The sequence below is a fragment of the Salmo salar genome, chromosome 01 (genome assembly GCF_965601325.2).
Source record: "Salmo salar chromosome 01, fSalSal1, whole genome shotgun sequence".
NCBI classification, from domain to species: Eukaryota; Metazoa; Chordata; class Actinopteri; order Salmoniformes; family Salmonidae; genus Salmo; species Salmo salar.
In genome coordinates, this window is record NC_138291.1 from 102,917,139 (window position 1) to 102,940,000 (window position 22,862).

At 46.0% G+C, this 22,862-nt stretch overlaps 1 protein-coding gene across 2 annotated transcripts in view; it reads right to left on the minus strand.

Annotated features, from left to right (window-relative positions):
- The window catches only part of LOC106611227 (proteasome activator complex subunit 4B), a 92,629-nt gene that overhangs the window by 13,377 nt on the left and 56,390 nt on the right, over nt 1-22,862 (minus strand). For both annotated transcript variants that reach the window (XM_014211221.3, XM_045724975.2), the window contains 16 exons: nt 21,967-22,062; nt 18,369-18,500; nt 14,851-15,060; nt 14,500-14,636; nt 14,211-14,264; nt 13,380-13,509; nt 13,016-13,097; nt 9,859-10,082; nt 9,410-9,535; nt 4,212-4,364; nt 3,499-3,603; nt 3,057-3,148; nt 1,722-1,853; nt 830-1,038; nt 390-475; nt 156-284 (listed from right to left, as the gene is read on the minus strand). In XM_014211221.3, coding sequence (XP_014066696.2) covers nt 156-284; nt 390-475; nt 830-1,038; nt 1,722-1,853; nt 3,057-3,148; nt 3,499-3,603; nt 4,212-4,364; nt 9,410-9,535; nt 9,859-10,082; nt 13,016-13,097; nt 13,380-13,509; nt 14,211-14,264; nt 14,500-14,636; nt 14,851-15,060; nt 18,369-18,500; nt 21,967-22,062 — 2,097 coding nt within the window. The remainder of the gene's footprint in view (nt 1-155; nt 285-389; nt 476-829; nt 1,039-1,721; nt 1,854-3,056; nt 3,149-3,498; nt 3,604-4,211; nt 4,365-9,409; nt 9,536-9,858; nt 10,083-13,015; nt 13,098-13,379; nt 13,510-14,210; nt 14,265-14,499; nt 14,637-14,850; nt 15,061-18,368; nt 18,501-21,966; nt 22,063-22,862) is intronic.

Consider the following 22,862-nt stretch of genomic DNA (forward strand, 5'->3'; position numbering starts at 1 on the left):
CAAACATTTTGCAGAGGCTCAGAGAGTAGTTAGAACCAGAGTCTTGACAATGGGGGATTTGACATGTTTTTTAACATTTTTCTCTTTGGAGCTTGCAGTGAATGGAGAAAGTGGTTATAGATGAGTCTGGCCTGTTTTTTTGTGTGTGCACACACCTCTTGCAGGGCCAGCAGGACCAGTGGTATCTGCTCTGTGTAGAGTAGTCCCTGGGACATCAGAGACAGACAGGTCTTAGCATCCCTCTTCAGCTCATCATAACTGTCATCATTCTCCACCGGAGCGATCTACAAGAGGAGACAGATGAGGGTTGTTAGCATTCAGCCAGAGGATGATAGACCTCCCAGCAGTATGGTTCCTCTCAAGGTTTCTTCCTTTCTTGACCCACCCACCTTGAACAGCAGTGGTAGCAACTGGAGCTGCTCTGGAACGGCCGTGGAGAAGGAGCGTCCAGCACTGGCCATCAGCCACTTGAGTACTGGAAACACATACATAACCTTTTACATCGTATGCTCTGACGAAGGTCTTCATAACTAAACGTTTGGCATATTCAATTACTGAAATCTGCATCGTGCAGTGATCCAGTGAGCCGGGACTCTTTTCTCTTGGCTTTACACATGGGTTTATTAGCTCCATCAACTATATCCCTGACCTGTCTTCAGTAGTTTGACGAACTGGGTTAGGGGTCGTACTGGCGTTTAGTAGTTTGATGGGTTAGGGGTTGTACCTGTCTTTTGTAGTTTGATGGGTTAGGGGTCGTACCTGTCTTCAGTAGTTTGATGGGTTAGGGGTCGTACTTGTCTTCAGTAGTTTGATGGGTTAGGGGTCGTACCTGTCTTCAGTAGTTTGATGGCCTGTGTCCTCTCGTCCTGCTCCCCCACATCGTTCTCCTCTACCACGTGGTTCTGGATCTCCTCGTCCCCCTCCGTCAGGGGTTTGAGGCGCAGCAGTACTCGCTCTGTGAACTCCTTGATGCGGGGCGAGGCCGTGGGCTGGGTGTATGGCAGGTTGACGTCTATCATGAAGATGTAGGTGAGGACGCTGGAGAGAGGAAAGAGCGCGAAAGAGGAGGCAGAGGGAGATTAACACCTTTAGTTAATTCATGAATCTAGAGTTTTGTATTTAGGTCTACATTTTTGATGTATTCCTCTTTTTCGACAGTTTGCTTGTCTCTACCTCTTTCAGCACTCTCATGAATGATAAATTCAACAATTCTACCTGGTTTTACATAAAAAGCATAAGGTGATCTCTTGGCCAACCTGTTTGAAAAGTTACGGACAAATGTTTACCTGCTATGACTGACGTGTGGTTAGATACCTAGCTGAATGAACTATGACCGACGTGTGGTTAGATACCTAGCTGAATGAACTATGACTGACGTGTGGTTAGATACCTAGCTGAATGAACTATGACTGACGTGTGGTTAGATACCTAGCTGAATGAACTATGACTGACGTGTGGTTAGATACCTAGCTGAATGAACTATGACCGACGTGTGGTTAGATACCTAGCTGAATGAACTATGACTGACGTGTGGTTAGATACCTAGCTGAATGAACTATGACTGACGTGTGGTTAGATACCTAGCTGAATGAACTATGACTGACGTGTGGTTAGATACCTAGCTGAATGAACTATGACCAATGTGGCAAGTGGCAGTAAGCTGCTATGGACAACAGCATCAGCAATGAAAATGTTTGTGCAATGTGTAGGCGAGGTCCTACCTTCCGATGCGCTCACGGACGTTCTTGTAGACCTGTGTGAGTTTGGGCTCTAGGTACTGCAGCAGTCTGTGGAGCAGCTCAGGGACCCTCCACTCCTGCTGAGCCAGGCCTCCCTGCAGCACATACAGACGACTGGACAGGAGAGAGGAGAGTTACACACACACCTAACCCTCCTGCTAAGTCAGGCCTCCCTGCAGAGTACACAGAAGACTGGACAGGAGAGAACAATAAAATAATCTTTTTTTTTATTGTCTAACAAGGAGAATATTCTTCACTCACAAACATTTTACACAGACAAACAAACCAAGAAACCATCACCGACCCAGACTCCATAGCGGTGTTCGAATACCCATACTAACATACTGTATACTACATACTTAATGGGTATATACACTACATAATATTAGTTCATTTTAGTATACTGTAAACAACCAGTATCCTTTCAGTTGAGCGTACTTTGCCTGTCTACCGGAAGTTGATGCTGTGGCTATGCAACCTCGTGCTGGCTTGTTAGCATAACAAATTACTAGCCAGACCTTTTACGACTTCAGGTGTGTTCGTAAATTCAATCTGGAGTGCGTTCTGGGCGTACGTAAATTCAGAGCGTTGTCAGATTGTCCGCTAGTAAATTCAGAGTGTTTCGCTCTCGGAGCATTCAGAGCGCACACTGGACCCTCTGGCCGAGGAGTAGGGTTGAGCCAAGCGTTCGAATATACTGGCAAGTTCGACGTATTAGTACTAGCCTACTAACGTTAGGTAGCTAGCTAACATACCGGTACATAGTGCTGTAATGATATGTTGCGGTTCGTAGGGAAAGCATAGCTAACAAATTGTCAGCCAACGTAACTTATTTGAAAAGTCATTACTTCATTACATTGCTAAAAATATCTTAACATTTGTCATAATTAGTTAAAGCAATGAAATTGTATCCGCTCTCGTCGGACTTCGGCGCAAATCGGCTGCATATTCGCCGTCATTTTCTTGAAATCTGAAACCGTTGTGAAGCCACGCCCATTCTCTGAAGAATTGTATTATGGGCTCTAAAAGCACGGAAATAGTGTCCACTGCTTGTATACCTCATATTTTGGCAAATTTAGTATGACATCCGGGAACTTTTGGCACACTAACTATATCCATACTATGACCAATAAGCACACTACATACTCAATTTACATCACAAAAAGTACAGTTAGTATGAGTATTCAAACACAGCACATCTCTTCCATGCAGGACTAGTCATCTGAGCATATATGGAGCAGAATAAATACACCCTTCCACAAAAACACCAAGACACTGTCTAGGATGAGAATTAAAGGAGGCAAAGTTTTTCCTTACCAGGCATCTACGAAGGATCCCCCCTCCCCGTTGACTGGAGATTCCATCAGCATTTCAAACAACCAGTGGAGCTTCCTGGGGTCTCTGCTCTCCTGTACAACACAACCAACCTAAAGTCAATGTCTGCTCTCCTGAACAATAACAAGGTCAAATGTCAACAGCATGGAAGCAGGAAATTAACAGGCCAGGCAAGTACTAGACAGAAGATACAGGAGGCTATTTCTCAATATCTGTCCTCAATTCTTCACTCTTCGCCTTCTTCTCAAAATGTATTGGAAGAGAAGATCCAAGTTCCCCTCCCATTCAGGCCTTCTCCTCTACTGCGTTTCGAGAAGGAAACAAGGGGAGAGGATGCAATTGGGAATAGAAGAAGTACCAATTGAGAAAGAACCTGAAAGAAATGGACTGCTGAATGAGAGGGATGGGAGGGCTAGCAGCTTACACAGGCTGTGGCGATGCAGGTGCCCCAGTCAGCGTAGGTTTCTACAGTGATGTTGTTCAGAGCTGTACGGATCAGAGGACACAGCAGCTCCCACAGACTCTCCACCTGGGAGGGGAACATAGGTCAAAGGTCAAGGACTTAACAAATATTCAACTTTTATTTATCCAACGACGACCTTGCAAATGGCAAGTGCAAATATGTAAAGCACTGATTATAAGCATGGTGTGTGACCACAGCGTATGTCTCTCTCCACTACCTTTCCATAGCTCCAATGTGTTCCTTCCTCTACCTTTCCATAGCTCCAGTGTGTTCCTTCCTCTCCCCTACTTTTCCATAGCACCAGTGTGTTCCTTCCTCTCCACTACCTTTCCATAGCTCCAGAGTGTGTTCCTTCCTCTCCTCTACCTTTCCATAGCTCCAGTGTGTTCCTTCCTCTCCTCTACCTTTCCATAGCTCCAGAGTGTGTTCCTTCCTCTCCTCTACCTTTCCATAGCTCCAGTGTGTTCCTTCCTCTCCCCTACCTTTCCATAGCTCCAGTGTGTTCCTTCCTCTCCCCTACCTTTCCATAGCTCCAGTGTGTTCCTTCCTCTCCCCTACCTTTCCATAGCTCCAGTGTGTTCCTTCCTCTCCCCTACCTTTCCATAGCTCCAGTGTGTTCCTTCCTCTCCCCTACCTTGCCATAGCTCCAGAGTGTGTTCCTTCCTCTCCCCTACCTTGCCATAGCTCCAGTGCTTGCTGCCTCTGATCAGTCCAGAGGTGATCTCAGCTACACAACGCTGTTTGCTCTCGTGTGTATCGGCCACCAGACGCTCCATGTGTGGTTTCAACAGGGGCAGGAAGGCATCGTTGAAGTTCCGGAACAGACCCTGAGGGATAGAGGAGAGGAGTAAAACAGAGTTAGGGAAGCCTGATTCTTAACTAGGGTTGCCATATCAGAAATCCTGGTTGGAGGATTCTGGATTTCCTGCTTATTCCGGGAAACTTCCAGACGTGTTTTCTAGAAAACTGGGGATTTTGAGTTACCAGTACAGAGTCAATGTGCAGGTGTACGAGGTAATAACTTGTCTATATACAGGGAGTACCAGCACTAAGTCGATGTGCACATGTACGAGGTAAAAACACAGCAATTTATTATTAATATTAACACATGGGATAAACAAACGTACAGTCAATAACACAATTGAAAGAAAACACAATAGAAAAATCTATATACAGTGTGTGCAAATGTAGTAAGATTAGGGCGGTAAGGCAATAAATAGGCCAGAGTGGCGAAATTATTACAATTTGCATTAACACTGGAATGATAGATGTACAGATGATGATGTGCAAGTAGAGATACTGGGGTGCAAAAAGAGCAAAAATAAATAATTTGGGGAATGAGGTAGTTGGGTGTGCTATTTACAGATGGGCAGTGTACAGGTGCAGTGATCGGTGAGCTGCTCTGACAGCTGGTGCTTAAAGTTAGTGAGGGAGATAAGTCTCCAGCTTCAGTGATTTTTGCAATTCGTTCCAGTCATTGGCAGCAGAGAATTGGAAGGAAAGGCGGCCAAAGGAGGAGTTGGCTTTGGGGTTGACCAGTGAAATATACCTGCTGGCGCGCGTGCTACGGGTGGGTGTTGCTATGGTGACCAGTCAGCTGAGATAAGGCGGGGCTTTACCTAGGAAAAACTTAGTGTCTCTCTAGTGTCTCCCCATTTGAAGAGGGGGATGACCGCGGCAGCTTTCCAATCTTTAGGGAACGCAGACGATAAGAGAGGTTGAACATGTTAGTAATAGGGGTTGCAACAATTGCAGCGGATAATTTTAGAAAGAGAGGGTCCAGATTGTCTAGCCCAGCTGATTTGTAGGGGTCCAGATGTTGCAGCTCTTTCAGAACATCAGCTATCTGGATTTGAGTGAAGGAGAAGCGGGGGAGGGGGGCTTGGGCAAGTTGCTGCGGGGGGTGCAGAGCTGTTGGCCGGGGTTGGGGTAGCCAGGTGGAAAGCAAGGCCAGCCGTAGAAAAATGCTTTTTGAAATTCTTGATTATCGTGGATTTATCGGCGGTGACAGTGTTTCCTAGCCTCAGTGCAGTAGACAGCTGGGAGGTGGTGCTCTTATTCTCCATGGACTTTACAGTGTCCCAAAACTTTTTGGAATTTGTGCTACAGGATGCAAATTTCTTTGAAAAATGTGCAATAGCTTGCCTTAGCTTTCCTAACTGACTATGTATATTGGTTCCTAACTTCCCTGAAAAGTTGCATATCACGGGAGCTATTCGATGTTAATGCAGTATGCCACAGGATGTTTTTCTTCTGGTCATGGGCAGTCAAGTCTGGAGTGAACCAAGGGCTGTATCTGTTCTTAGTTCTACATTTTTTGAATGGGGCATGCTTATTTAAGATGGTGAGGAAATCACATTTAAAGAATAACCAGGCATCCTCTACTGACGGGATGAGGTCAGTATCCTTCCAGGATACCCAGGCCAGGTCGATTAGAAAGGCCTGCTACCCAAAGTGTTTTAGGGAGCATTTGACAGTGATGAGAGGGTGGTCGTTTGACCACGGACCCATTACGGACGCAGGCAATGAGGCAGTGATCGCTGATATCCTGGTTGAAGACAGCAGAGGTGTATTTAGAGGGCAGGTTGGTCAGGATGATATATGAGGGTGCCTCGTGTTTACGGATTTAAGGTTGTACCTGGTAGGTTCCTTGATAATTTGTGTGAGATTGAGGGCATCTAGCTTAGATTGTAGGACGGCCGAGGTGTTAAGCATATCCCAGTTTAGGTCACCTAACAGTAAGAACTCTGAAGATAAATGAGGGTCAATCAATTCGCATATGGAGTCCAGGGCACAACTGGGGGATGAGGGGGGTCTACAGCAAGTGGCAACAGTGAGAGACTTATTTCTGGAAAGGTGGCTTTTTAGAAGTAGAAGCTCGAACTGTTTGGGCACAGACCTGGATAGCATGACAGAACTCTGCAGACTGTCTCTGCAGTAAATTGCGACCCCGCCCCCTTTGGCAGTTATATCTTGGCGGAAAATATTGTAGTTGGGGATGACAATTTCAGAATTTTTGGTGGCCTTAAGCCACGATTCAGACATGGCTAGGACATCAGGGCTGGCAGAGTGTGCTAAAGCAGTGAATAAAACAAACTTAGGGAGGAGGCTTCTGATGTTAACATGCATGAAAACAAGGCTTTTACGGTTACAGAAGTCAACAAATGATAGCGCCTGGGGAATAGGTGTGGTACTGGGGTCTACAGTGCCTGGGTTAACCTCTACATCACCAGAGGAACAGAGGAGGGGTAGGCTAAGTGTATGGCAAAAGGCTATAAGAACTGGTCGTCTAGTGCGTTGGGAACAGAGAATAAACGGAGCAGATTTCTGGCCGTGGTAGAATAGATTCAAGGCATAATGTACAGTGGAGGTAGTAAACCTAAGCGTTGAGTGACGATGAGAGAGGTTTCGTCTCCGCACGTGTGGGGGGGTGGGAGAAAAAGCTAAGGCAAGGTGAGCGGGACTGAAGGCTCTACAGTGAAATAAAACAATAAGGATTAGCCAAGACAGCAGTAGACAAGGCATATTGACAGAGAGAGGCGTAAAGCAGTCACAGGTGTTGATCGGGAGAGCTAAGACAACAATGGGTAAATGGTGATGAATGGGCAGAGCGGGTCAGTTAGGTACATACAGGACCTGAGTTTGAGGCTGGGGCCAACAGATAAACGAAATTAAGTACCGTGTTATTGAAACAATCCAGGGGGCATCAGCTGTGTAGCCGAGTAATCATAGGGTCTAAAGAACAGCAATAGGTGAGTCAAGAAGCCGTTCAGTAGTCAGTACTACGCTAGGCGAGTGGGAGACACAGCGCTTAGAAAGCTAGCGGGCCGGGGGAAGATGGGTCTTCGGCGACATCGCAACGGAAAAGCCCGGTGCGACCACTTTGGCAGACCAGTCGTGATAGAGCGGTGGGTCTCCGCGTCGACAACAAAGGGTCCAGGCCAATTGGCAAATGAGGTATCGTAGCCCTAGAATTAGCTGGTATATGGGCCTAGCTCAAGGCTAACTGGTGCTTGCTTCGGGACAGAGGCATTAGCTAACAGTAGCCACTTGGTAGCAGTTAGCTAGCTGCAATGATCCTGGACCCTTTGATCCAGAGCGGCAGGAATCCGGTGATGTGGTAGGGGGAAGCCGTCTGATATTCTCTGGGTTGATATCGCGCTGTGCAGACTGGCATGTATTGTCTGAGCTAAAGCTGGCGGTGTCCGAGCTAAAAGGTGAAGACCGCTAGCCGTGGCTAACAAAGACTAGTAGCTAGTTAGCTGGCTATCTCCTGGCGCAGGTTCCAGTTAAAAGGAATAAAAATAGCAGATCCGTACCACATTGGGTGAGGCGGGTTGCAGGAAAGTATATTTAGTTTGTAGATAGAAAGTGAGATTAAAATGTAGACGAGAAAAGATTTTAAAAAACAACTGCTATTTTCATGGGATAAGACAAACATATGAACCACTGCTACGGCATCTCCGGATTAGTGTCCCACTTCTTGAAAGCGGCGGCTCTAGCCTTTACCTCAGTGCGGATGTTGCCTGTAATCCATGGCTTCTGGTTGGGATATGGACGTACGTTCACTGTGGGGACGATGTCATAGATGCACTTATTAATAAAGCTGGTGACTGATGTGGTAAACTCCTCAATGCCATCGGATGAATCCCGGAACATATTCTAGTCTGTTCTAGTGAAACAGTCCTGTAGCTTAGTATCCGCTTCATCGGACCACTTCCGTATTGGTCGCGTCACTGGTACTTCCTGTTTGAGTTTTTGCTTGTAAGCAGTAATCAGGAGGATAGAGTTATGGTCGGATTTACCAAATGGAGGGCGAGGGAGAGCTTTGTATGAATTTCTGTGTGTGGAGTAAAGGTGATCTAGAGTTTATTTTCATCTAGTTGCACAAGTGACATGCTGGTAGTAAGACGGAGTTCAATTTCCCCACATTAAAATCACAGGCCAATCAGAGCGCCGCCTCTAGATGAGCATTTTCTTGTTTGCTTATGGCCTTATACAGCTCATGGTGTGTAGTCTTGGTTTGTTGTGGTAAATAGACAGCTACAAAACATTTTTTTTAATTATTTTGGTAAAAACTATGGTCTACATCTAAGGTATTAAGGTATTCTAGCAAGCAGAACCTCGAGACTTCCTTAATATTAGAGATCGCGCACCAGCTAATGTTAACAAAGAGACACACACCACCCACCGTTATGTCAGATACATTTAAAAAAAGCTGCTAGATGTATATTATCCCTGTCCTTGTTCAGCCACGACTCTGTGAAACAAAGGACATTACAGTTCTTCAGGTCCCGTTGATAGGATAGTCTCGAATGGAGCTTGTCCAGTTTGTTCTCCTGTGATTGTACATTCGCCAATAGAACGGAGTGTATAGGCGGTTTATTTAGTCGCCGACGTAGTTTCGTCAGGGTGCCCACAGATCGGCCTCTCTTACGCCGTCTCTTTCTGTTCCGAGTGTCGGTGGTCCTGCGCCACCGACTCGTTGAAGTAGAAATCTTGATCTAAATCGCTGTTCTGATGTCCAGAAGTTATTTTTCGTCAGAAACATTATGTATAAATAAAGTTAAGATCAGTGAAAAAAAGAAAAACACCCAAAATAGCAGACTTGGTCAGGAGCCTGTAAAGCGACAGCTGTCTATTGCAGCACCATTCCAACCATATTCTTAGCCTCCAAAAACTGTCTAGGTTAATCCTCAGAAGTCTTCCCTCGTTTACGTAGCTTCTATCTTTCATGCTCACCCAGTCTACTTTTGAAAAAGTCAGAGGGAAGCAAGGAGACCATTTGAAGAGAGAACAAGGTATTAGTGAGGGATCAGGAAAGACCTTTGAGATTGGGTGAGTCTTAAATCCTGATCTGTGTCTCCCTCACCTTGAAAAGGCAGAACCTGCGGGGACTGAACTTGTCCTTGCCCTTGCGGTCCTCCAGAGAGAGGAACTCAATCAGCTGGTTGATGAACCCTGGGTCTGAGAAGTGGTCGTAGATTATCTGCTCTCGCTGGAGAGGGAAGAAACAAAACAGTTATAACAGTGGACCTGAGATATCACCTTTTACAGCAGAGGATGTTAAATACATTTTCCAAGAGTGAGAGAACGCATTCTGATTCTCTACCCTTCAGCCAGAAGTGTGCAGTTATCACTCCCGCTCATGCATTTCAAAAGCATTGGAAGCGTGCATGGCTGGAGGGAGTTACCACCATATTCCTTACACTAATAAATTCATCTTACATCCATGAGGGGGAGTGTAGGAGTGCACACTTCGGGACAAGGGTAGAGCATCGGACTGTGGCCATTGTGTGTGTGCGCGTGTCATCTCCTCACCTCTGTCATCTCCTCCCTGGTCAGTCCTTGTTTGGGCTGCTCCTCAGAAGGAGCGTACATCATGAGTTTCTGTGGCCAGCTGAAGTATCCCCAGTGGGTCTTCTCTACAAACGTACAGCCTTCCCAGTCCTGCTGGGTACGAGGCAGACTGCTACTGTTATACTGGAGCCACTGGTTATCAGGCCTGTCTCCTGCTATCAGACCAGCCAGCTCTTTCATACCACCTGGTAGAGAGGGAAGAGGAGGAGGAATGAGACAGGGAAGAGATGACCATAAGGTTACTGTTATACTGGAGCCACTGGTTACCAGGCCTGTCCCCTGCAATCAGACCACTTGGTAGAGAGGGAGAGGTGGTGAGATAAACTGTATGTATCTGTTACAGGGTTCTCACAAGCAGTGGCAAGTCAAATTCAAGGACTTAAGTACTTTTTAAAGCACTAATATGTATCTTTAGGATCATCAATTTGTAGTAGTTCATATTATGTGATTGTTTCTAGTCACCACCAGATGGCAGTATATTGCAACAACCTCAAAACTACCTAACAAGTTCACGCAATAATACGTTGTTTCACTTACTACATACATGAGTGGTAAGTCAGCACTAATGATGATTTAATTTGAGTAGTGATGAGCATAGTTTTGGGATATGCCTACTGGTGAACACACATTTCCTATTTACAATACTACACAATTCCAGCTTAATGACTGTGCTTTTATTCGGCATTTGGGAATCTATTATTTAATAGCTACAAAAAAGCTTCTCGCTTTAGACTAGCAGCTTTAGTGTCCCCGGTCAGGAGTAGAGCAGGTGGGCTGTGTGAAGAAAACGGCACATGAATGAGAACCAGAATGGCAGGAGCACGGCTGCCACTTGATAAAGCAGAAGGGACCTGTGAAGCTCTTGAGGTTGTTGCAGTGGAAAAGGTCACAATGTTGAACAGGCACCAGCGCAGAATGACGCGTTGTCATCCCCCTTCATGTGGCTCTTCAGGGCCGATTCACCCAATGTCAAAGTTTGACAATTTTTTTGCACCTTACAAGGAGTGGGTTGGTGGGGTCCAGTGATGTAGTGGTAAAAAAAGGTGAGTAAACTACACTGAACAGAAATACCAACACAACATATAAAGTGTTGGTCCAATGTTTCATGAGCTGAAATAAAAGATCCCAGCATTGTTTCATACGCACAAAAGGCAGGATTGAATCTACATTTGCCATTTTAGCTGTCAATGTGACGTTTGTCGGCGCCTAATCAGTCAGTTCTGTACCTGCCTGGCTGAGTGGCATTGTGGGTGGGATGAGCGAGCCCGCCTGGCAAACACAGCGCCAAACACGTGGGGAAATAAAAAACTCGGTAGTCTGCCTGGAAATGAATTTGCAAGACCAATACATTTTTCTAATATTTTTCATAAATATATTTTAAAATGATCTGTTCTCACCTCATTTTAATTCAAGTACTTTTCAAGTACCAACAAAATTCAAGTACTTTAACCTGTTGGGGCTAGGGGGCAGTATTTTCACGGCTGGATAAGAAAACGTACCCGATTTAATCTGGTTACTAATCCTACCCAGTAACTAGAATATGCATATACTTATTATATATGGATAGAAAACACCCTAAAGTTTCTAAAACTGTTTGAATGGTGTCTGTGAGTATAACAGAACTCATTTGGCAGGCAAAACCCTGAGACATTTTCTGACAGGAAGTGGATACCTAATGTGTTGAATTACCTTTAAGCCTATGCCATTGAAACACACAGGGGTTGATTCATGTTTTGGCACTTCCTATTGCTTCCACTAGATGTCACAAGCCTTTACAAAGTGTTTTGAGTCTTTTACTGTGAGATCTGACCGAACAAGAGCCTTGGAACGGTGATGGCCGATTAGACTCTGGCGCGCGAGTTCATGTTGGGTATCCTCGTTCCAATACGTTATAAAAGAGAATGCATTCGTCCACCTTGAATATTATTCATGTTCTGGTTAAAAAAGGCACTAATGATTTATGCTATACAACGTTTGACATGTTTGAACGAACGTAAATATATTTTTTCCCCTCGTTCATGACGAGAAGTCCGGCTGGCTTAGATCATGTGCTAACAACACGGAGCTTTTTGGACATAAATGATGAGCTTTTTTGAACAAAACTACATTCGTTATGGACCTGGGATTCCTGGAAGTGACATCTGATGAAGAGAATCAAAGGTAATGGATTATTTACATAGTATTTTCGATTTTAGATCTCTCCAACATGGCCGTTTGTCTGTATAGCAAAGCGTATTTTTCTGTGCGCAGTGCTCAGATTATTGCAAAGTGTGATTTCCCAGTAAGGTTATTTTTAAATCTGGCAAGTTGATTGCGTTCAAGAGATGTAAATCTATAATTCTTTAAATGACAATATAATATTTTACCAATGTTTTCTAATTTTAATTATTTAATTTGTGGTGCTGACTTGACTGCCGGTTATTGGAGGGAAACGATTTCCTGAACATCAATGCCATAGTAAACCGCTGTTTTTGGATATAAATATGAACTTGATAGAACTAAAAATGCATTTATTGTCTAACATAATGTCCTAGGAGTGTCATCTGATGGAGATTGTTAAAGGTTAGTGCATCATTTTAGCTGGTTTTATGGTTTTGGTGACGCCTGTCTTTGAATTGACAAAACATTACACACAGCTATTGTCAATGTACTCTCCTAACATAATCTAACTTTATGCTTTCGCCGTAAAACCTTTTTGAAATCGGACAACGTGGTTAGATTAAGGAGATGTTTATCTTTCAAAGGGTGTAAGATAGTTGTATGTTTGAAAAATATGAATTTTGACATTTATTTGGTTTCAAATTTGCCGCTCTTGAAATGCACCTGCTGTTGATAGGGTGCACCACGGGTGGCACGCTAGCGTCCCACATAGCCCCAAGAAGTTAAGCACCTTGTGCGAACCCTGCTGTTTTAAATCAGACCTGGGGTCAAATAGTATTTTTCTTTCAAATGCTTTGATTGAGCCTGCCTGGAGTGCCAGGTGGACAAGGTTTGCAATTTTGTGACTATTCCTTTGGTTCCACAGTGCCAGAGCAAACAGAATCAACACAGCTTGAAACAAATATTAATTAAACCCAGGTAAAAGGACTGGTGAGGAGACAATGTGCAGGTTACTTACAGAGCGTGTTGGGGCTGACTGGTACTTTTTTGTGTGGCCTCTTGAGTTGCTTCATGATCCCTGCCACGGCTGATATCGCCACCTAGTGGGGAAATAAATAAATGTATAAAGATGTTTCTCTTAGTGAAATACCATAATGATGAGATGAGAATATGAATGCATGTATGAAGATAAATACAATTGTGTGAAACTTTGTTGACTGCTGCCATCTTGAAGAAATCTCTTTTACTTTATCTCAATCTATTGAATGAAACTGAACGCATGACTGGGTGTCTGAGTGATTCTACGCGTGTATGGACAGAGTGTATGGACAGAGTGTATGGACAGAGTGTATGGACAGAGTGGTTGATGTGGCAGTGCCCACCTTGCGGACCAGGAGGGAGTCATGGTTGAGGCTCTTGACGAAGAAAAGGACAGCGGGGGAGGGGAGGGGGTGGTCGTCCCTCAGTAACAGAGACATGAAGCCAATGGCAATGTGCTCAAACTTCCAGGGCCTGCAACATAAAGCAGGTGTGTTCAGGTGTAAAACTTTTTGAAAACAGAGGTACTGCCTGAAGTCGTCCAATAAGAACAGACATTTTGGTATTTAGTGGAATGTTAAATGTTGCAGATGGAAATTTAAGAAATACAGCCGACAGGATTCACATATTATAACGTCAGTCATCGAGACGAGGCGAAGCTACACGCTTCAGTCATCGAGACGAGGCGAAGCTACACGCTTCAGTCATCGAGACGAGGCGAAGCTACACGCTTCAGTCATCGAGACGAGGCGAAGCTACAGGCTTCAGTCATCGGGATGAGGCAAAGCTACACGCTTCAGTCATCGGGATGAGGCAAAGCTACACGTTTCAGTCATCGGGATGAGGTGAACCTACATGTTTCAGTCATTGGGATGAGGTGAACCTACATGTTTCAGTCATTGAAACGAGGTGAAGCTACATGTTTCTGTCATTGAAACAAGGTGAACCTACATGTTTCTATCATTGAAACGAGGTGAACCTACATGTTTCTGTCATTGAAACAAGGTGAACCTACATGTTTCTGTCATTGAAACGAGGTGAACCTACATGTTTCAGTCATTGAAACGAGGTGAACCTACATGTTTATGTAATTGGGATGAGGTGAACCTACATGTTTCAGTCATTGAAACGAGGTGAACCTACATGTTTCAGTCATTGAAACGAGGTGAACCTACATGTTTCTGTCATTGAGGCGGTCCAGAAGTTCACCAACCAGCTTGTCATATTTCCTGAGGGAGACAGCACAGTGGTAGTTTGGAAAGTGTGTGGACATTATACTGTAGACATAACTGAGGGATTAGTTTAACAATGGGAACTGGTAGACCTTTGCTAGTATAATAATACACCAATACAAATGCAAGTTGAAGATTTTGTGCACAGTCCAACAACAGTATTGTAGTGTTTATTCATTAGCAGTGTCCAGCACTCTTCTTGCTGTCTGATATAAAATAGATATGTACTCACTGTTCAGAGTCTAAGTTCTTCTCCACCTGCTTCCTGAGGCCCTCTGCTTCTTCATGGTCTGAGGGGACAGGTTCCGGGGGCAGAGGAACACCAGAGGTCTGGAGCTGCACCGCCACCGCACGGCATTCTGATGGGATCTACATTACAGTTCAGAGGTTTAATCATATATGATTATACATGTTATATAGGACGAGGTCTGGAGAGCAGTAATGATGTCATTACTTTCAGATCAAGTTGACACGACGTCATTACTTTCAGTTTACAATCAGATCAAGTTGACATGGTGTCATTAAAAACCAGATGGTTGTAACGATAATTTTGACCAATGGAAAGGCAGGAAGAGACTCTTACAGCGAAGTCTATGCCGATGGTCTCATACTGGCGGTGAATCTTGTCAGCGAGGTCGTCGAACAAGCGGACGATGGAGGGCTTCTCCAGGGACATAGCTGAGCTGAGTCCTGAGCGGACGATGGCAGGCCAGGTCAGGGTGATGCAGTCCCAGTCGTGCAGGTTAGCAAGGCACACCCCACTGTGGTTCCCCAAGAGACAGTATAAGGCACCCTAGAGAGGGAGAGAGCGAGGGGAGAGAGAGAGAGAGAGAGAGCGAGGGGAGAGAGAGAGAGCGAGGGGAGAGAGAGAGAGCGAGGGGAGAGAGAGAGAGAGAGAGCGAGGGGAGAGAGAGCGAGCGAGCGAGAGGAGAGAGAGCGAGCGAGCGAGCGGAGAGAGAGCGAGCGAGCGAGCGGAGAGAGAGCGAGTGGAGAGAGAGCGAGCGAGCGAGCGGAGAGAGAGCGAGCGAGAGAGCGAGCGAGAGAGCGAGCGAGCGAGCGAGAGAGAGGAGAGCGAGCGAGCGAGCGGAGAGAGAGCGAGCGAGCGAGAGGAGAGAGAGCGAGCGAGCGAGAGGAGAGAGAGCGAGAGGAGAGAGAGCGAGCGAGCGAGAGGAGAGAGAGCGAGCGAGCAAGCGGAGAGAGAGCGAGCGAGCGAGCGGAGAGAGAGCGAGAGGAGAGAGAGAGAGCGAGCGAGAGGAGAGAGCGAGCGAGAGAGAGAGAGCGAGCGAGAGGAGAGAGAGCGAGCGAGAGGAGAGAGAGCGAGCGAGAGGAGAGAGAGAGAGAGCGAGCGGAGAGAGAGCGAGCGAGCGAGCGGAGAGAGAGCGAGCGGAGAGAGAGAGAGCGAGCGAGCGGAGAGAGAGCGAGCGAGCGAGCGGAGAGAGAGCGAGCGAGCGGAGAGAGAGAGAGCGAGCGGAGAGAGAGCGAGCGAGCGGAGAGAGAGAGAGCGAGCGAGCGGAGAGAGCGAGCGAGCGGAGAGAGCGAGCGAGAGGAGAGAGAGCGAGCGAGCGAGAGGAGAGAGAGCGAGCGAGCGAGAGGAGAGAGAGCGAGCGAGAGGAGAGAGAGCGAGCGGAGAGAGAGCGAGCGGAGAGAGAGCGAGCGAGCGGAGAGAGAGCGAGCGGAGAGAGAGAGCGAGCGAGAGGAGAGAGAGCGAGCGAGCGAGAGGAGAGAGAGCGAGCGAGCGGAGAGAGAGCGAGCGAGCGGAGAGAGAGCGAGCGGAGAGAGAGCGAGCGAGCGGAGAGAGAGCGAGCGAGAGGAGAGAGAGCGAGCGAGAGGAGAGAGAGCGAGCGAGAGGAGAGAGAGCGAGCGAGAGGAGAGAGAGCGAGCGAGAGGAGAGAGAGCGAGCGAGAGGAGAGAGAGCGAGAGGAGAGAGAGCGAGCGAGCGAGCGGAGAGAGGGAGAGGAGAGAGAGAGGAGAGAGAGCGAGAGGAGAGAGAGAGAGCGCGAGAGGAGAGAGAGAGGAGAGAGAGAGAGCGAGCGAGCGGAGAGAGGAGAGCGAGCGAGCGGAGAGAGGAGAGCGAGCGGAGAGCGAGCGAGCGGAGAGAGCGAGCGGAGAGAGCGAGCGGAGAGAGCGAGCGGAGAGAGAGAGAGCGAGCGAGCGGAGAGAGAGAGCGAGCGGAGAGAGAGAGAGCGAGCGAGCGGAGAGAGAGAGCGAGCGAGCGGAGAGAGAGAGAGCGAGCGAGCGGAGAGAGAGAGAGCGAGCGAGCGGAGAGAGAGAGCGAGCGAGCGGAGAGAGAGCGAGCGAGCGGAGAGAGAGCGAGCGAGCGGAGAGAGAGCGAGCGAGCGGAGAGCGAGCGAGCGAGAGGAGAGAGAGCGAGCGAGAGGAGAGAGAGCGAGCGAGAGGAGAGAGAGCGAGCGAGCGGAGAGAGAGAGAGCGAGCGGAGAGAGAGCGAGCGAGAGGAGAGAGAGCGAGCGAGAGGAGAGAGAGCGAGCGAGAGGAGAGAGAGCGAGCGAGAGGAGAGAGAGCGAGCGAGAGGAGAGAGAGCGAGCGAGAGGAGAGAGAGCGAGCGAGCGAGCGAGGAGAGAGAGCGAGCGAGAGAGAGCGAGGAGAGAGAGCGAGGAGAGAGAGCGAGGAGAGAGAGCGAGGAGAGAGAGCGAGGAGAGAGAGCGAGGAGAGAGAGCGAGGAGAGAGAGCGAGGAGAGAGAGCGAGGAGAGAGAGCGAGGAGAGAGAGCGAGGAGAGAGAGCGAGGAGAGAGAGCGAGGAGAGAGAGCGAGGAGAGAGAGCGAGGAGAGAGCGAGGGAGAGGAGAGAGAGCGAGCGAGCGGAGAGAGGGAGAGGAGAGAGAGAGGAGAGAGAGCGAGAGGAGAGAGAGAGAGCGAGAGGAGAGAGAGAGGAGAGAGAGCGAGAGTAGAGAGGGAGAGAGAGGGAGAGAGAGGGAGAGGGAGAGAGAGAGAGGGAGAGCGGAGAGAGCGATGAGGAAGGATGAAGAAGACAATGAAGGATGGGGAAATATAAGGAAGAGGGCTCAGTTATTTTCAACAACAAAAATATAAACGCAACATGCAACAATTTAAAAGATTTATAAGGAAATCAGTCATTTGAGATAAATTAATTAGGCCCTAATCTATGGATTTCACATGACTGGGAATACAGATACGCATCTGTTGGTCAGACGTCTTAAAAAAAAGAAAATTGGCCTCACAATGGGCATCATGATCTTGTCAGGTTATTTCTGTGCATTAAAATTGCCATTGATAAAATGAAATTGTGTTCGTTGTCCGTAGCTTATGCCTGGGGGCACTCTGTTCACAACGTTGACGTCAACAAACCGCCTGCCCACACGACGCCATACACGTGGTCCGCGGTTGTGAAGCCGGTTGCACATACTCACAAATTCTCAAAAACAACGTTAGAGGGGCTTATGGTAAAGAAATGGACATTCAATTCTCTGGCAACAGCTCTGGTGGACATTTCTGCAGTCAGCATGCCAACTGTGCGCTCCCTCAAAACTTGAGACATCTGTGGCATTGTGCTGTGTGAGAGAACTGCACATTTTACAGTGGCCTTTTATTGATCCCAGCACAAAGTGCAGCTGTGTAATTATCATGCTGTTTAATCAGCTTCTTGATATGCCACACCTGTCAGGTGGATGTGTTATCTTGACAAAAGGAAAATGCTCACTAACAGGGATGTAAACAAATTTCTGCACAACATCTGAGAGAAATAAGCTTTTTGTGCGTATGGAACATTTCTGGGATCTTTTATTGCAGCTCATGAAACCAACACTTCACATGTTGCGTTTATATTTTTTGTTCATTGTACAACATTCAGTCAGTCAGTCAGTCAAACAATAATTTAGTCAGCTGATTGATCAATAAATGACTCAATCGATTAATCAACAATTAATCAATTAATTGATCAATCAATTTGCAATAACCAGCCTAGACCATGTGTGTGTGTGGACAAGATAAGAGTATTGGAGAGACAGGACAGAGAGCGAGACAGGACAGAGAGCGAGACAGGACAGAGAGCGAGACAGGACAGAGAGCGAGACAGGACAGAGAGCGAGACAGGACAGAGAGCGAGACAGGACAGAGACAGTCCTACTTTGAACTGCTGCTGTGTGACATCGGAGCGGTCTGGCTCCAGGAACTCCAGCACGCGAGGGATCACGTCCCTGCAGCAGAAGTTGTAGGTTCCCAGAGCCGTGAACAGCACACTCTGAGCCCGGCTACGCACCTGGAGGAGCACACATGGGGGGAGAGACACTCAAATGGTGTTTCTTTCTTAATACATTTTCCTTGATTCCTTGCGTCTTCTCTCCTCACCACTTCCTCAATAAACACCAGAGAAGACCCATTGTTCAGAGTTAAAATTCTCCTCCAATATGTTTTGAGGTACAATATATGATATATGCCATTTACAGACCTGCCAACCCTGTCCCACTTTTTAGAGTACCAGAAGAGCATGGCATGCGCTGCTTGTGAGTCTGATCGCAATTATAGAATTGTACCAAATCAGGCCTATAAAAATGATGGAAAACTTTCTTGACAGCATTCCATTTACACATATGGTAAAAGTCACTAACAAGATATAATTAGAAAGAAACCAAAGGGACTTTATTCTGGAGCTTTATTTTATTAAACAAATAATAAATGATTTGTTTAGGTACAAAATGTACAAACGTCTTATACACTATTATTTATTTTTTAACTCTGATATAAGAACAAATGTTTGAAGAACAGCATCAGTATGAAATAAACATGTTCCCCATAATAAAAACCAAAAAGCTATGATAGGAAACAGTGGGTGAGAACAAATCTCCTGGAGACCTTCAAATGTTCAGGAAATCTTTTTCCTAGACAGATTTGCCTGGTACAGTTGAAGTTGGAAGTTTACAAACACTTAGGTTGGAGTCATTAAAACTCGTTTTTCAACCACTCCACAAATTTCTTGTTAACAAACTATAGTTTTGGCAAGTCAGTTAGGACATCTACTTTGTGCATGACAAGTAATTTTTCCAACTATTGTTTACAGACAAGATTATTTCATGATAGGATCAAATCATTTAGCATCTTTAAATGTCAGCACTTACCTGAGCTTCCTTGATGACTGATGCCAACATCATACTTGCACAAAGTACAAAATGCATGATATGGTAGTTTGGATTGCGTCAAGCATGACCACTTCTCCTGGTATCTAGGAGGGAACTTCTGAGGCACGTGTACTCTGCTTATTGTTGGGTTTCGGGGCTACTGCTGCTGCTCTGTCTGTTTCTCTCAGTCTCCTCACATAGCTGCACTAACTGGCTGCAATAACAGTGATTTGCTAAATTAGCTGCTCATTTTGTTAATTGTATGGAACCTATGCTTAATTTATTTCATGAGCACGTGCTTAGACAAACATTATGGATCACACCTGGTTCAGTTGAGTCCTCTGAAAAGGTATTTAGAAAATATAAATAAAAGATTCACACCGAGTACAGAACATATAAAATAAATATATTGTTTGTGGAATTAGCACAGAATGTCTATGTTTATTCCATTACATGTACAGTATAGAATGGAGATAATTATCTATAACGTTTTTCTTAGCACACGCCCCCAAGTTTAGTCTCCATAGTAGAGGAACGCTTGTCACCTCTCAAACAGGGCCAATCACTAGGGCCAGCTCACAAGTATTGGCCTTTTAGACACGGTTCCTAATCAACACTAAAAGCAAAATCATTTTGAAAACATAAAAACAAAAACAAATGATGGCATCGACACAGACCGCAAACTGGGAATCTGACCTCTGTCCAGTAGACTACCGCAAACTGGGAATCTGACCTCTGTTCAGTAGACTACCGCAAACTGGGAATCTGACCTCTATTCAGTAGGCTACCGCAAACTGGGAATCTGACCTCTGTTCAGTAGACTACCGCAAACTGGGAATCTGACCTCTATTCAGTAGGCTACCGCAAACTGGGAATCTGACCTCTGTTCAGTAGACTACCGCAAACTGGGAATCTGACCTCTGTTCAGTAGACTACCGCAAACTGGGAATCTGACCTCTGTTCAGTAGGCTACCGCAAACTGGGAATCTGACCTCTGTCCAGTAGACTACCGCAAACTGGGAATCTGACCTCTGTCCAGTAGACTACCGCAAACTGGGAATCTGACCTCTGTCCAGTAGACTACCGCAAACTGGGAATCTGACCTCTGTCCAGTAGACTACCGCAAACTGGGAATCTGACCTCTGTCCAGTAGACTACCGCAAACTGGGAATCTGACCTCTGTTCAGTAGACTACCGCAAACTGGGAATCTGACCTCTGTTCAGTAGACTACCGCAAACTGGGAATCTGACCTCTGTTCAGTAGACTACCGCAAACTGGGAATCTGACTTCTGTTCAGTAGACTACCGCAAAGGGAATCTGACCCTCTGTTCAGTAGTCTACCGCAAAGGGAATCTGACCCTCTGTTCAGTAGACTACCGCAAACTGGGAATCTGACCTCTGTTCAGTAGACTACCGCAAACTGGGAATCTGACCTCTGTTCAGTAGACTACCGCAAAGGGAATCTGACCCTCTGTTCAGTAGACTACCGCAAAGGGAATCTGACCCTCTGTTCAGTAGACTACCGCAAAGGGAATCTGACCCTCTGTTCAGTAGTCTACCGCAAAGGGAATCTGACCGCTGTTCGCTAGAAGAGTCTGGTGTTTCAGCCTATGTAAAGCTGCCTATTGTATTTCTTTGCAGCACATACATCATTTCAGATTTTTCGAAACTGATAAAATCTCAAATCTAGTGCCAAGGCATTTTAGAAGCATTGCCTCATAGCCAATACCGGACACTCATTAATTCTTCATCGACAGTCTTCTAAACTCCCAACTCCATTTAATGCCAAGATGTTTAGATGTATTTTTTATTATACTTCCGTAATGCTTTTTGTAACGTGGATAATAATTACAGTTACAGTCTATCAGGTTGCGTGATCCTCGTAATGTTACGTGGAAAATACAACAAATGGGACAAAGAATTAAATGTATATCACACTCGCACAAATGCAACCAGTTATTTTTCGTATTTGCATTTCATTTCTTTCACTAGCAAATGAACTGCTGGCACTTTAGAGCCCACTGAATGTCCATATGTTCGCTAACGTTAGCTTGAAACAATTAGTGTTTACCTTTCCACAACACACGGAGTCCAAAAGGGATTTGGCGTTGTGTTTACCTACACCTGAGTCGGCAAACTCAGCATCACAACAAACGGGGAGGGGCAGACACGGGGCAGCTACGTCCAATAATGATGTATTAATCTCCATGTCCGTTGACACAAACTCCGTACATGTCTGTGTGTTGCAGCTCGAGAATCAGGATGTTAGATTTACTCAGTGGATTTATTTTTTATTAAAATGTATTAAAAAAATATATACAAATCAGGACCTATTCATTTCTGCGTACTTTTAACTCGGATCTCGTACCTGCGTACATGGACAGAGAATTGCGTAGTTGGTATGCAAAATGCATGTTGGCAGGTCTGCATTTAGCAGACACTTTAATCCAGGGAAGAGCCATGCTCTACCAACTGAGCTACAGAGGACCAGGTGGCGAGGAGAGAGCTGAAGAACCCAGATTGATCAAACGTCTCTCTCACCATAGTAATGGTTTATTTACCTACTGGAGCTACTAAAACAAACGTGTGTGGCAGTTAACTGGGCTAACCTGACTGTAGGTGCTGGTGGACAGCCTCAGCAGATCCCTCATCAGTTCCTGGTGGATACTCCTGTACTCACACCCCTCCACTGTTAGCTTACGAAGCTGGACAACACAAAACACATGACAGTTAAACAGCAGCTGAGTTACTACCAGGGGTAATAGAAACACATGACAGTTAAACAGCAGCTGAGTTACTACCAGGGGTAATAGAAACACATGACAGTTAAACAGCAGCTGGGTTACTACCAGGGGTAATAGAAACACATGACAGTTAAACAGCAGCTGAGTTACTACCAGGGGTAATAGAAACACATGACAGTTAAACAGCAGCTGGGTTACTACCAGGGGTAATAGAAACACATGACAGTTAAACAGCAGCTGAGTTACTACCAGGGGTAATAGAAACACATGACAGTTAAACAGCAGCTGGGTTACTACCAGGGGTAATAGAAACACATGACAGTTAAACAGCAGCTGAGTTACTACCAGGGGTAATAGAAACACATGACAGTTAAACAGCAGCTGAGTTACTACCAGGGGTAATAGAAACACATGACAGTTAAACAGCAGCTGAGTTACTACCAGGGGTAATAGAAACACATGACAGTTAAACAGCAGCTGAGTTACTACCAGGGGTAATAGAAACACATGACAGTTAAACAGCAGCTGAGTTACTACCAGGGGTAATAGAAACACATGACAGTTAAACAGCAGCTGGGTTACTACCAGGGGTAATAGAAACACATGACAGTTAAACAGCAGCTGGGTTACTACCAGGGAAAACAGAAACAGACAGATTATTCCATGACAGCACCACTTGAGAACTTGCAGCACTTGAGAATGGACAGCACACACACAGAGCGAGAGACACAGAGCGAGAGACACAGAGCGAGAGACACAGA